This window comes from Sarcophilus harrisii, chromosome 4 (assembly GCF_902635505.1).
Source record: "Sarcophilus harrisii chromosome 4, mSarHar1.11, whole genome shotgun sequence".
NCBI classification, from domain to species: domain Eukaryota; kingdom Metazoa; phylum Chordata; class Mammalia; order Dasyuromorphia; family Dasyuridae; genus Sarcophilus; species Sarcophilus harrisii.
The window spans coordinates 451,317,861-451,333,290 of NC_045429.1; the positions used below are offsets into that span (position 1 = coordinate 451,317,861).

Sequence of the window (15,430 nt, forward strand, 5' to 3'; positions counted from 1 at the left end):
TTGGCAGATGTTTGGCTGGAATTAATTAGTTTGTCGAACTTCCAAGGGACAAAGGTGTTGGAAGACTTTAGATTTTAATTTTTTATTCCCGGGGAGTGGCAGTTGGAAGATAAATTCCTTACCCCTTCACCTATACCAACCCCTACTCAGTTTGTAAATTTCCCATTTGGCAAAAAATCATGTTTCCCTTGATTTAAGTGGAATTAAAATACGCAAAGTTCTGAAGCATTTTGTGGTGACTCCATTGTCTTGGCCAACACTATCTTAGCCTAACGATGCCTTTGATCAGACGTTTGGAATAGCATTGTGTTTATCATGCTGTTGGTTTCACTGTGGAAGGTGGTACTGAGCTGATTCTCCTTCTTAGGGTACCCTAATTGAACAGAACTTTCTACATACATTTCACAGCAACCTCACCCATCCTGGTCAATCAGTTGCCAGTTTTGTTGATTTTAGCTCCAGGACATCCTCTTTTTCCACCCACCCAGTTATCTTCCCACTCCAGGAGCTCATAAGCTCTTATATTCCCAGGGTCTATCATGGTTCCTTACTAATAGATAAGAGTACATTAATGTGTGTTGAATTGACTCGTACTTAAAAGCGTTATCTTGGTATCAGTATGAAATGTGAAATAACATATTTAGAAGGGATCATAAGAGATCAGATAGTCCCAGACACTCATTTTATATCAAGAAATAGAGGCCCAAAAAATGTAATGATTTTATCAGCTTCATACTTAGCACAGTGTCTGGCACATGGTTCATCCTTAATAGATGTTTGTTCATTGATTAATTTGCCCACCTAGCACTCCTGAGGTCATTAGCAAAAATAGAATCAGTATCTAGCTCTCTTACCTTCCAGTTCAAAGTGTTTCAATTCAGCAAATATTAATTGAGCAATCCACAAGGATTTATTAAGCAGGAACAGTGTACCAGGAGCGAGGCATTGGGGCTAAAAAGACAAAAATGAAACAGCCCTTGCCCTCAAAGAGCTTGCATTCTGTTGATGTACAAGAACATAGTAAGGATAGACCCCAAAATCCCAAAGATGGACCCAAAAGTAGGAATTTACTATTCAAGAAAAACTGCTGGGAAAACTAGAAAGCAGACTGGCAAAAACTAGGGATAGACCAATTTCTCACACAACATACTAAGAGAAGCTTCAAATGGATATATGACTTAGACATAAGGGGTGATACCATGGACAAATTGGAAGAGAAAGAAAGAAAATACCTTTCTGTTCTACGGATAAGGGAAGAAGTCATGACCAAATAAAGATTAAATAGTATCATAGAAGATAAAGAGGATAGTTTTAACTATCTAAAATTTTAAAATCTTTAGACAAACAAAATCAAGGTAGCTAAAATTAGAACAGAAGCAGAAAAGGTGGGACAAATATTAGCAGTATATTTCTCTGAGAAAACTTTTTATTTCTAAGATATGTAGGGAACAGAGTCAAATTTGTAAGAATAAGAGCCATTCCCCAACTTGTAAATAATCAAAGGATATGAACGGGAAATTTTCAGAGGAAGAAATCCAAACTATCAATAACAATGTTTATAAAATGCTCCACATGCCTAATCACAAATTAGAGCAATTCTGTGGTCCTACCTCAGCAAAGTGAACAAAAAAGGAAAATTACAAATGATGGAGTGACTATGAGAAAATAAGCACAGTAATGCCTATTGATGAAGCTATGAATCGGTTTCTCCATTTTGAAAAACAACTTGAAACTTTGTTCCCAAAATTATGAAAATGTATATGTCCTTTGATCCAGCAATACCACTAATAACTTCATATCCAAAAAAATTAAAAAGAACAATGTTAGTAGCAGGTCTTTTTGTGATGATAAGGTGTTTAAAACAAAAAGGTATTCATCAATCAGGAAATGGCTGACCAAATTATGGTATATTAATTTAACAGAATAATATTGTGCTATGAGGAATGATAAACCATTTTAGAGAATCCTGGGAATGCTTGTATACAATATGAGGTGAGCAGAACCAGGAGGATGATCTATGCAGAAACAGTAATAGGGAAGACAAACAACTTCAAAAGTTATAAGAACTCTGATCTATTGACCAACATAATTCCAGAGGACTTATTATGATGCCTCTGACAGGGAAGTGCTAGACTCGAGACATGGCCATTCAATTAGTATTATTTGCCAATGCCTATTTGCTACAAAAGTTTTGTCTTTCTTTTTTCCAGTGGTTGGAAAGAGAGAAAAAAAAAAATATATATATATATATATATATATCGGTAGACTAAAAAACATAAGAACATAGAGATCTTCAAGAACAAAAAAGATATGGCACAGTTCCTTCCTTCAAGGTAGGAACAATCTTGACATTGCCTAGAGAAGTAGAAAACGTTACTGGGGAATTTTCAGGAAGAATGGATGATACTAAGTCTTATGGATTTAATTAAAGTGGTTGCCCATTCTGTCTTTTAAATTTTTGGATTGCCGCCAGAGTGAGAGCAAGTGACCTTCTGGGGTATGAGAAAAGTGTCAAGATATTGTCTGATGTTCTGAAAAAAAGAACTTTCCTTATATAGAAATGTCTTTCCATCTCTTTTCCGGAGCATTAGCCATAGGGATGGAGTGGGATCAGAGCAGGGGCAATATGTGTTTTTCCATTCCCTGGGTACCTAATATTTGGCAGAAGTATTTGGTACCAGTCCCATGGGAAGAAGAGTAATTATTCCCATAAAGACTGAGTTCATGATGAGAAGGCTTTTCAGAGGCTTCTTTGCATGCATTTCTGGTACTGCTAGTCCTAGAACTCCACCCTTTTATTCTAAGGACCCGTTGTGGAAGCCAAGAGCATTACAAGCAACAGAGCTGAAAGGGGGTTCAGAGGCCAGGTAGTGTAAGCTCTTCCCTTTATATATGGGTAGACTGAGGCCCAGGGAGATTAGGTGACTTATCAAGAGTCACACAACTGTAAGAGAAAGAGGAAATTATAGCTTGAGAGGACATCAGTGTGAAAGGAAGGTTTTTTGTTTGATTAAAGGACTCTTTGTAGGTTAAGAAGGAGAGATTGTCAGAGAGAATGCCTGATGGAACAAGGGTTTAGTTAGCAGGCATTAGTACTGGGAATGAAGAAAGAGTTTTATCCTTAGTAAATATGAGGGCCACCTCCTCCTCTAAGGCTATAGGAAAATATGGATGAGAAGGAGGGGAGAAATGAGGCAATTTGTGTCAGATGGTCTTGATCTTCCCAGGAAAGTAGGAGAGTTTTTTTTATGGAAAGGTTTCAGAAAACCGTTAATAGGAGGTACTTGTGGCCAAGTATTGGGGTGAAGTAGGATGGTGGGAAAGTTCATCTTACTATATCATTATCCTGCCCTGCCTTTTATAGGAGAAGTGATCGATTCAGCCAACCATTCAAGCATTTTGTATGTATGACATCTGGATGTCTAGAAACATCTGGAGGACTTCATTTTTCACTCATTAGAAGATATCTTGGGTTATGTCTGCCTAAACAAACTGCACTCCGATATGTCATCTCTGTGTTGTAACTCATCTTGTCATCCATCCAAAATGTTCATGTACACAGTTATCGTCATATAAATAATGCTAACAGCTAAATGGAGGCCAAATAATCTGATGTAGAGATAGATACACGCACATACTTAGAGAGAGACAGATGAAAAGTCAATGTCTGTTTGTCTTTTGTTGGGTGCGGCCATGTATTCCACTTATGTATTCCTTCGACTTGGTCTAGGAGACAGGAGAAGACAGTGTTCCTATCCTTGACAGAGATAAGACTGCTGCCTTTGTTTGCATTTTAAGAGGGATCAAAGGCCTAAGAGGAAATAACGATGTTCTTAGAGTGAATTTCAAGCAACATCGCCAAGTATTTTGAAGATGCAATGGACCTCCTCGACATCCCCCAAAGACTTTTATCTGTGTCCCACAAAGCACTCGTCTCACATGCTCATATCACTACAATCAATGTGGCCCAGATTACTCGTCAATACCTGATGTTCACTTGCAGAGACATTAATGAACAGGTTTATAATGGATGGTGGGAACTTTTAATTGTTGAATCTATTTGGAAATCCGTTTGTGGAATACCAAGAAGAACACTGTCAAAGGGCAAAGAAATTTGTCCAAAAGATAGTCTTCTACCCCCCTCTGAAAGTCTTCTTCCTTTCTAAATTTCCCAGTTACTCCAGAGGAGAATCATCCCCAGTCACTCTGGTTTGTAGTCTCAGTGTCATCCTCAGCTTCTCACTTGCACTCCCTCCCTCCTCATATCCAATTAGTTGTCAGATTTTGACATTTCTAATTCCACAAGACCATGTGTTTCCTCCCATTCACTCATATAGCAACTTGTCACCTCTTGCCTGGACAATTGTAACAGCTTCCTGCCTCAAGTCCTGCCTTTCAAAAATCATCCTCCAAACAGTGCCCAAAATGGTTTATTTTCCTAAAATGCAAATTTAATCGTGTTACTCTCATGCTCAACAAACCCCAGTGGCTCCTTGTTGCCTCAAAGATCAAACATAAACTCCTTTATTTGACATTTCTGTCTCACACACAGGGGCCCCATCTTGAATCTCTGTGCCTCTGTATAGGCTTTCCCTTCTTATTTCTGACAGTTGGACTTCATAATTTCCCTCCAGACTTAATCAAATGACATCTTCTTATGAAATCTTTCCTGTCCCTCTTGTTTTAAAAATAGATTAAAATCACGTAAAAGTACTGCTTACAGAATAAGAGGGGGGTGGAAATCTAATGCAAAAGAAAAAAAACAGATAAATTACAGAAAATTTTACTGCTGAGGAAATTAGCCCAGAGAGGGTAAGCATCAATTCCCCCAAGTCCAGGTTTTGTTACTGTCAATTGTCCCAATTATATAATCATCCCCGGCGTTTTCTTCGATTCCCTCACTCCCTGCATTTGATCAATTTTCCAAATCTTGTTGTCAATTCTAACTTGCAATGTCTCCCATATCTGGCCCCTACTTTGAACCACGGATAGCGCCAGCCCAGTCCAAGCTCAGCACAGCCTTTATACTTTGTGACTTCCATATATGTATTGATGCTCTCTCAAACACCCCAGATTTCTGTCTGTCTCCCAATTTCTCATGACCTTCTAATTTCTTTTTATCTCTGCTACACCTGGAGAGGAGCAGAGCCGTGATCTGACCATGGTCGTTCATTAATTGTTCCACTTCCAAGATTGAAATTCCTTTCTTTGACCCCAGTAGCCTCTCCTTCTCCCTCACAGCTCCAACTCCAATGATTTGCCTTCAGCAAGACATCCAGCCCTGTTCTCCACACCCTTCTTTTCTCAGAAATAAAATGAGTAGGTTAGATGAGGTAGCCTCTGACGTTCCTGCCCCTTCTAGATCTCGACCCCATCATGCTTCCATTATATTTTCCACCAAGAGGAATGGTGCTAAGAGTTCGATTTGACCAATATTAGCATCCAACATATGTTAGGCACTATGCTGGGGTAGGTTCTGGGGACATGAAGACACAAATCCTAAATGAGTTTACCTCCTTTCTATTTAAAAAATAACAATAGCTTATTATTTTTCAAAATACATGCAAAGATAGTTTTCAACATCCAGTCTTGCAAAACCTTGTGTTCCACATTTTTCTTCCTCCCTCCCCATCTGCCCCCTCCTCTAGACTGCAAGTAATACAATATAAGTTCATTGAGATCCAAGATAAATAAATCTAGGGTGAGAAAGCACCAAGTTCCTTTGAATGAGTCAATCGACAAACATCTGCTAAGCACCTATATGGCTTGGGCACTGTGCTAAGCACTGGGAATTTGGAAAGAATCGAGTTACTAAATTGAATTCCAAGGTAATGAAAGAGCTTGTAAAGGTACCTACGTCAAGATTCTTGAAAAAAAAATTAGAAATGGGAGAAGTGCCACTGGACAAATATCTGTGCGAAATGTCAAGTCTTACATTTTTGTAATTTTGAAAAACATAAAATCTTACATTGAGGTAAAAAAAAATGAACAATATTTATTACAAGATGAAGAGAAATGGTTAGACCAAAGCACGTCTGAAAAAGATCTGGGGGTTTTCATGGGCTATGTGCTCAATCTAAGCCATCAATTTGATATGGCAGCTGACACAGTCCTGGTCTACACTGAAAAGGCACTACTTCCAAAAATAAGGATATGATGGATGGCACAATGCATAGAGATTTGGTGCTGGAGCCAAGAACACCCGAGTTCAAATCTGATCTCATAGTTACTTAGATGTGCAACCCTGGATAATTCAGGAAATCCCCATCTCCCTTAGTTTCCTCATCTCCCTCATGATAGCATTTCATTTTTTCAAAAATGAAGGATAAGTAATAAAAGCAGCAGTAACAACAACAAAACGGGGATAATAATAGCACCTCCATCTCAAGGCTGTTGTCATGATTGAACAAGATAATATGTGCAAAGTGCTTGGCAATACAATGATCCAAGACAACTCTAAAGGATTTAGGATGAAAAATGTTATCAATAGCCAGAGAAAGAACTGATTGTACTCAATGCAGATTGAAACATACTTTTTTTACTTTGTTTTTCTGGAGTTTATTTTTAGGGGGAGGGGAAATATGTTTTCCTTCACAACATGACTTTTATAGAAATGTTTTGCATAACTTCACATGTGCCTTCTCAAGGAGTGGGGAGGGTATGGAGAGGGAAGAAAGGAAACGATTTGGAATTCAACGTTTTAAAAACAAATGTTAGGGGCAGCACAGTGGATAGAGCACTAGCCCTGAAGTCAGGAGGACCTGAATTCAAGTCTGGCCTCAGATACTTTCTGCCTATGTGACCGTAGGCAAATCATTTAACCCCAATTGCCTCAGCAAAAAAACAAAAACAAACAAAAAAACCTGTTTTAAATATAATATAAATATTATATATATATATATATATATTATAATTTAAATATAAATATAATTAATGAAAAATAAAACATTAAATTTTTAAAAATTAAGTGCTCAGCACATAGGAGGTACTTAATAAACGTGTCTCTTTCTCTTTCCTTTGTTACTCTGCCCTGATCAGACAACAAATGTGATATTATTCTAGGCACCGCAATTTAGGAAGATGATTGAAAAATTAAGAACATCAAGAGCAGGGCATCCAGGATGACAAAAGACCCAGAGATCATGCCCTATGTGGAATGGATGAAAGAACAGTGGATGTTTAGCCGGAAGAAATGAAGATTCAGTCAAGTGATGTTAGAGATATAGAGTAATATCTGTCTTCCAATATGTGAAAGGCTGTCACCTAAAAGAGGTTTAAGACTGCTATTTGTTGAATTGAATTAAATTCTAAATATCCTAGACTGAAGATCATCGTCTTTGACTGAAAATAAAATGGGGAAGCATAATAGGGTCATAGATCTAGAACAGGTAGGGATGCCAGAGGCCATCGAGTCTAACCCACTCACTCCACTGCCAAGGAAATCGGGGCATGGAGAGGTTAAGTATCAATTTACCAGCCTAGGCTTTGTTCCTATTAATCTTCTCAATTCTACAGGCTCAGAAACTCAGGTATCTTGGACGATTCTTTCATCCATTCCACATGTAGTTCCCAGAAGGAAGAACTCAGAGTTTACTGCTGCAGAGATACGTTTAGTTATTGTCCAAAAAAAATTTCTTATAGGAATATCCAAAAGGAGAATTATCTGCCTCCAGAGGTAGAGAGTTTCCCCTCTTTAGAAGGTTGGACATTCTCTTTTCATGTATGGTGCTTGGTCAAATAGCCATGCAAGACTTGTTATTTTGAATGTGGACAAGCAAATGTTACCCCTAAGAAAGGGAAAAATGGTAGATTCTTCAAACTAAACACTGATCAAGTTGACTTTGAGAAACTCCAGACTACATCGAACAAGGATGACTGTAACAGTCCTTAGTGCCGGTCACTGTGATTCACCTCTGGTTCCATAAGGACAAGGAATGGCCGGCGTAAGGGGAATAAGTAGTGAATTCTCTCAAGCGGTCGGTGGGAGTGTACCTTCCCACCTACTTCCCCCTAATGGGGCGTTCACAACTAAATCGTGCCATTTAATTCTGTGTCACTGGTTCTTACCCTCCACGAAACCTTACACTAAGGTCTACCTGACTGTTAGCCTTTCTCTGTGTGTTTAAAATAAGAATCACTGCAGGATACTAGTTGTCTATTGCCTATCCCTCTTATCTGTGGAATGTTATTTCAGAAAATGTTATTTCATGGTAATTGTGGAAATATGTATGGAAGAATTGCACGTGTTTAATGTATATTGGATTATTTGCCATCTAGAGGAGGGGTGGGAGGAAGGGAGGGAAAAAATTTGGAACATAAGGTTTTTGCAAGGGCGAATGTTGAAAATGACCTATGGATGGGTCTTGAAAATAAAAAGTTTTAATAAGAAAAAAGAGGCTGCAATTTGAACTCGTCTTCCTAACTTCAGATTAAGTGCCACATCACCTATAATCATCTTTATGTTGAATGTCAGTTTCTGAGACGTCTCCAGAGGGACACAAGGCAGCTGCCCAGGTTGGAGGTTATGTACCCGATACCACACCCATTTCTTCATTTCCAGCCTGGCAAGATAGGGAAGAGGAAGAAGAAGAGAAGAAAGGGGAAAGGAGAGGTGGGGGGGGGAGGGAAGGAACAGAAGGAGAGGAAAAAGAAAGAGGGAGGAAGTAGGAGAAGAGATAGGAGGAGGAGGAGGGAAGGAACAGAAGGAGAGGAAAAAGAAAGAGGGAGAAAGGAGAAGAGAAGGATAGGGAGAGAAGGAGGGGGAAGAAACAGGAGAGGAAAAAGAAAAAGGGAGAAAGTAGGAGAAGAGATGGACAAGGAGAGGAGGAGGAGGAGGGAAGGAACAGAAGGAGAGGAAAAAGAAAGAGGGAGAAAGGAGAAGAGAAGGATAGGGAGAGAAGGAGGGGGAAGAAACAGGAGAGGAAAAAGAAAAAGGGAGAAAGTAGGAGAAGAGATGGACAAGGAGAGGAGGAGGAGGAGGGAAGGAACAGAAGGAGAGGAAAAAGAAAGAGGGAGAAAGGAGAAGAGAAGGATAGGGAGAGAAGGAGGGGGAAGAAACAGAAGGAGAGGAAAAAGAAAGAGGGAGAAAGTAGGAGAGGAGATAGGAGGAGGAGGGGGAAGGAAAAGAAGGAGAGGAAAAAGAAAGAGGGAGAAAGTAGAAGAGAAGGATAGGGAGAGAAGGAGGGGGAAGAAACAGAAGGAGAGGAAAAAGAAAGAGGGAGAAAGTAGGAGAAGAGATAGGAGGAGGAGGGGGAAGGAAAAGAAGGAGAGGAAAAAGAAAGAGGGAGAAAGTAGGAGAGGAGAGAGGAGGAGGAGGAGGGAAGGAACAGAAGGAGAGGAAAAAGAAAGAGGGAGAAAGGAGAAGAGAAGGATAGGGAGAGAAGGAGGGGGAAGAAAGGAGAGGAAAAAGAAAAGGGAGAAAGTAGAGAAGAGATGACAAGGAGAGGGAGGAGGGGAAGGAACAGAAGGAAGAAAAGAAAGAGGGAGGAAAGGAGAAGAGAAGGATAGGAGAGAAGGAGGGGGGAAGAAACAGAAGGAGAGGAAAAAGAAAGAGGGAGAAAGTAGGAGAAGAGATAAGAGGAGGAGGGGAAGGAAAAGAAGGAGAGGAAAAAGAAAGAGGGAGAAAGGAGAAGAGAAGGATAGGGAGAGAAGGAGGGGAAGAAACAGAAGGAGAAAAAGAAGAGGGAAAAAGAGAGGAGATAGGGAGGAGGGGAAGAAAAAGGAGAGGAAAAGAAAGAGGGAGAAAGGAGAAGAGAAGGATAGGGAGAGAAGGGGGGAAGAAACAGAAGGAGAGGAAAAAGAAAGAGGGAGAAAGTAGGAGAGGAGATAGGAGGAGGAGGGGGAAGGAAAAGAAGGAGAGGAAAAAGAAAGAGGGAGAAAGTAGAAGAGATAAGAGGAGGAGGGGGAAGAAACAGAAGGAGAGGAAAAAGAAAGAGGGAGAAAGTAGGAGAGGAGATAGGAGGAGGTCTCAAATCTGACTTGGTTGAGGAGCAGATAGTGACTCCATTCCATTTCCCCTGAAGACAAGTAAATAGGGACACGGTGGTTCTAGGATGGGCTCTAGAAACAATGAGCAGAATCACTGAACCCCGCAGAAGGAAGAGGGGCTCGGAAGATCTCAGGTGGAAAGCTGGACAGGACCTCAGCCACATCTAGCCAAACTCCTTTTGCAGAGGAGGAAATCGAGGCCCAGGGTAGTTAAGGAACGTGTCCAAGGTCACGCAGCCCCAAATTGCCCACCTTCCTAGGACACCCCCTGCGTCCTACATCAGGGAGCAAGGAGCCCCAAAACGTCCCGCAGACGGACGCCTGCCTGGGGGGATTTGTCAGATAAAGGAAGGCCGTCCGGGTGAGAGGTCGGATTCTCCCGTGTCGGGAAGGGGCACAAGTGCGCCCTGATTAGGGAAAGGGGAGCAATGTCCGCACAGAGTAAGCTGCGGGACATTTTCGGATCTGAGAGCGGGAATCCTCGCCCCGGAGGTCCCCCAGCTAATGAGATCAGTTCCACGCTTACACTCGGGAGTCGGGGCGCGGGAGGCCGCAAGCCCCGGAGCGGGACGGTGGGGGGGGGGGCCGCTCGGACTCCGGGGGGGCGGGGAGGCCGGAAGGGGGGCGGCCTCTGGCTGAAGGGGGGCAGGGGCGTTGGAGCAGGGAACCAGAGGCTGCTGAAGGGAGAGGAACGAAGCGGGGATGAAGATGGGGCGAGGAATAAGGCGCCCAAAGAAGGGTGTGAGGACCGAGGGGGAGGAGAAAGGGTGTGAGCGGGGACGGGAGGAGGCTACGCGCCCGGAGAAATCGTGGGGGATGCAGAGGCACGTGGAGGACAGCGGGCGGGGTGCTCAGCAGGAGCGCTTCGCTCCGCCCGGGACAGCGGGGTGGGTTGGGAGGCGCTCGGACCTGGGCGCGGGGCGTGAACCGAGGCAGGGCAGCAGCAGCGAGGAGAGAGGAACGGGCCTGAGTGTGGGTGCGTAGCCAGAGCGGCGGACAGAGGACTGAGGGCGGGCGACCGGAGGAGCCCAATGTCAGCTCCCAGCCGGAGGGCCGACCTGGGAGGGACGGGGATGTGGGGGCGCCGGGAGGTGTGGCTGTGACTTGGGCCGGGGGCGGGGCAGCCTCTGATTGGTGCCCGGGTGGCATGACGCCACGTCCGGCGGGGGAAGCCCTGCCTCGGTTTCTGAAGAAAAAAAAGTCTCCCCCCTCGGCCCCCGACGCCTCCCCCACTCCGGCTCCCTTTCTGCAGGTGGCGCCGCCGCCCCGAGCCCAGAAGCAGCGCGCCGGGCTCGGGGCGGAGGGAGCGGGCACTTCTCCCCCCGGGGTCTGCGCTCCGCCCCCTCCTCCGGCCGGGCCCACGCGGCCCCGTGTGCCCCACCCCCACCGACGTGCGGTCCCGGGCTCCGGCCGCTGCCCCCTCCCCTGGGAGCGTGTGTCTGCCCCGGAGCCGGGTGGCCCCGCGCCGCGGCGGCGACTCCGTCTCCTTCTCCGGTTCTCTGCGCGCCGCGCGCGTGTGCGCCCCCCGAGACCCCGCCCTCCCCCACCCCTTTGGGCCGCTTCCCGCCAGCCCGGAGTCGCCCTCTGGGGGGGAGGAGCGCCGGACGGAGGCGGACCCAAGCCGCCGGGGAGAGGGCGCGGGCGCCCCGGCCCGGCCCGCCCCAGGCCCCGCCCGCCCCGCCCCGCCCCCGCCTGCCCCCGCCGCCCCCCCTCCTCCCTCCCTCCCCTCCCTCCGCCGAGGGGCCGGGCCGGGGTGGGGCGGAAGGGACCGGCGCGAGCGCTTGCGGCTGCCGCTGAAGGTTGCTCCGCGCCGCCGCGCCGCCGCCGCGGACTGTGCTGGCTGGAGCTGCCGGCGAACCCGCGCGGGCTTTGTTCATCCTCCTCGTCCTCCTGCCCGCCGCCGCCCCCAGGCAGCGAGCCCCCCGGGGATTGGTTTCGCCCTTCGCCGCCGGAGGCGCGCGGGCGCGGGCACAGGGGAGGACGGGGGCGGGGCCGCCGGCCGCCGGATTCCCGTGCGGGGCTGCTGGCTCCTCTGGCTGGCCGCCGCCGCCTCGGCCCGCGGGGAGCCGGGGGGCAGCAAGAGCAGGAGCTGCGCCGAGGTCCGCCAGGTCTACGGGGCCAAGGGCTTCAGCCTGAGCGGCGTGCCTCAGGCGGAGATCTCCGGTGAGTGGGGCATTCATTGTGGGCAGCCCGGCGCTGGGAGGGCGCGCGGCGGCAGCCGCCGGGCCGGGGGCACTGGGGGGCACAGAGGGGCAAGGAATGGGGTCCGGTCCGGGCGCCGCCCCCGCCCGGCCGCCCGCTGCAGCCCGGGGCAGAGGGGAGAAGCCGGGGGCGCGTCTGATGCCCGAGTCTCGGGGCAGGTGGGCAGGGGGCCGGCTGGCTTCTCCTGCGCCCCCGCCCTCCCCCCATCCCCGGCCTCCCCCCATCCCCGGCCTCCCCCCTCCATCCCCGGCCTCCCCCCATCCCCGGCCTCCCCCCCATCCCCGTCCTCCCTCCATCCCCAGCCTCCCCCCTCCCCGGCCTCCCCCCATTCCCGGCCTCCCCTCCATCCCCAGCCTCCCCCATCCCCGGCCTCCCTCCATCCCCAGCCTCCCCCCCATCCCCGGCCTCCCCCATCCCCGGCCTCCCCATCCCCGGCCTTCCCCCATCCCCGGCCTCCCCCTCCATCCCCAGCCTCCCCCATCCCCGGCCTCCCTCCATCCCCGGCCTCCCCCCATCCCCAGCCTCCCCCCAAACCCAGCCTCCCCCCCATCCCCAGCCTCCCTCCATCCCCGGCCTCCCTCCATCCCCGGCCTCCCTCCATCCCCGGCCTCCCCCCATCCCCAGCCTCCCCCCCATCCTCCTTCCCTGAGGCCGCTTCGCAAAGTTCTGCCGGCTCCTTCGCTGCCGCCCGCACAGTCTCGGGGGGAAAGGGCTGGAGAAAAGTGTCGGGGAGCGGCCGGGAGGCCGGGCCAGGGAGCGGTGGGTCAGGGAGCGCGGTCAGCGGGCCTCCCTCCCCCCTGGGACCGGCCTCCCTCGGCTTCTCCCGGTGGCGGACGGGGCCGCATCCCCGCCGCCCGAGACGGGGCCGGTCCTCGGGCCCCCGGGGCTCCGGAAGGCGGCAGCAACAGCGTGGAGAGAGCATCCCGGGGCAGGTTACCGCTGTAAGGACTTTCCCCTGCCCCGGGCTGCGGCTGGAAGCGGCGCGTTCAGGGACGGAGACCGAGCGGGGAAGCGGCCCTGTTGGGGGCGGGGGCTGGCTCGTGAGGGGGAGGGAGGGAAAGGGTTTAGATCTTTGTTTTCGCGTCGTTTCGGATTTCGTTTTTTGTTTTTTTGATAGAACCGGAGATTGGGAGAAGCAAGAAGGGACTTGGTGACATCCTGGTCCGTGTTTGCAGATTAGTTTTCCCGGGGTTCAAATAGCAGAAATAAGGGCCCTTCCTACGCCGTGCGCAGCCGGGGGGGGGAGGGGTCCCGGGCAGCCTGACTCCCACCTCCTGCTGCCGGCCGAGAGCCGCCTGCCCGCTTCCTGCGCCGGGAGAGACGCGGCTCGGGCCACTGACCAGCGGAGCCACCCCAGAGAGCGGCCGTCCCTCCCTCCGTCATCCCCGGGCCTCTGGCAGCGCGCCCCTGCCCTCTGCTGCTCCCGCAGGCGGTGAATCCGGAACCGGGGGCAAGGGAGGGAGGGGCCGGGCTCCCAGGGCCCGAGGGGGGAACGAGACCTGTTGAAGGCAAGACCTCTGGGCTCCCGTTGCTGGCCGCGGACGTGAATCCGGGCTCTCTCCAAGGGTGTTGGGCAGGTGTCTTTCTTGGGTGGGCGGGGGAGGGGGCTATTCCAGGATGGCCACCTGTGAGGTGGGGACCGACAGCGAGACCCGGCTTCCCCGCAACGCGCTTCCTGCTCGGTGAAACCAGCTAGGGGACTTTGGAGTCCCAGCTCCGACGTCTTTGCAGTCTGTGAAAATGACACGAGAGTGACAAGGAATCAGGCATTCGCAGTGAGAAGTGAGCCCGTTAGTCCAAACCCGTCTCAAGCCTCCTCTTCCTCCTCTGGGAATGAGAGAACGAGGCCCCCTCCAGCTCTGGGCTAGGATCTTGGGGGGGCAGTGGCTGTAAGTGTCCCCCAGAGGCCCCCCCATCCCTGGGATACTCACAGGAGGCCGGAGTGGTGCCCTCCTATTGGCCCGACTTGCACCCTCAGGTATAGGAGCCTGTAAAGACCAGGGGGTAACTGGATTCCTATCCCAGCTCTGGCGCTGTCCTGCGAGCCCTGAAAATCCTTCCTAAAGCAATGGTGACGGATAAAGCCATCACCAAGTGTTTGTGAGTCCCTACTATGTGCCAAAGGCTTGTAAAACTAAAAGGAAACCCTCTCTGCCCTTAAGGAGATGCAGTCACTGGGGTGTACTTTTAAGAGATATTGCTGGGTTTTTTGTGCTTTTTATGAGTATCTAGTATGTACCAAAGCATATAAGAACAAAAAAAGAAGCCCTCTCTGCCCTTAAGGAGATGCAGTCACTAGGTTTGCGCTTTTAAGAGATATTGCTGGTTTATTTGTGCTTTTTTCCACTTTTTATGAGTACCTACTATGCACCAAAAGCTTATAAAAACAAAAAGGAAATCCTCTCTACCCGTAAGGAGATGCAGTCGGAGGTTGTGCTTTTAGAGCTACTGCTGGTTTATTTGTACTTTTTAGTCTTTTTATGAGTACCTACTATGTACCAAAGCATATAAGAACAAAAAGGAGATGGAGAGGCAGTCACAGGGGGTTTGTGCTTTTAGAGATACTGCTGCTTTATTTGTGGAGCTTTTTACCCCTTTTATGACTGAAGATTTTTGTAGAGAAAGTCTGTTTGTAAGTGGGTGATTGGCCTTTGAACTCTTACTCCTTGAACCTGGAGAACCCTTGCCAGATAGCCCCTTCTGCTGAGAGCAGGGAGATTACAGGACAGAAGCTTAAAACTAAAGGGAAGCTTCTGACCCTGGAAGCCTCCGTTTCACTGTGAGACTTTACAATCTCGAACCTTTTAATGATAAGTTCCAAGCTGGACTATCTGGGCTTTTCTTTAGCTCCTTTTCTGCTTCAGACACCAAGGGGTGGGGACTCACTTAACGGAGATCTCAGCAGAGACATGTGTGTGTGATTTCACATTCTAAACCCAGTAAGCCCTAGAATAGGACTCCATCTCCATCCGGTTTTGAGCATGGACAGGCTCTGTCTTTGTGGCCAATATCTGCCCATCAGGCATTTCTGCTTAATAAGGAAAGCTGATTGGAATAGCTCAGGGATGAGCTGTCTGTCCTCTACTTGGCTTCGGAATCTGGAGGGGGAATTTCAGCCTGGGTCTATTTAAAAGCCTGAGTAAACCGGGTGGAGGTAATGTCAAGTGGCAGACTCGGAGACCTGCCTGCGGAACGAGGCGGCCGAGACCACTCCCACTTACCCTTTATGAAACTCATAACG

The 15,430-nt window shown here is 48.7% G+C and overlaps 1 protein-coding gene across 1 annotated transcript in view; it reads left to right on the forward strand.

Annotated features, from left to right (window-relative positions):
* The first annotated feature begins 10,803 nt into the window (after positions 1-10,803).
* GPC1 (glypican 1) overlaps positions 10,804-15,430 on the forward strand; it is a 144,034-nt gene continuing 139,407 nt past the window's right edge. The window contains exons 1-2 of the mRNA XM_031968753.1: positions 10,804-10,874; positions 11,240-12,150. Of these exons, the coding sequence (XP_031824613.1) occupies positions 10,804-10,874; positions 11,240-12,150 (982 nt within the window). The remainder of the gene's footprint in view (positions 10,875-11,239; positions 12,151-15,430) is intronic.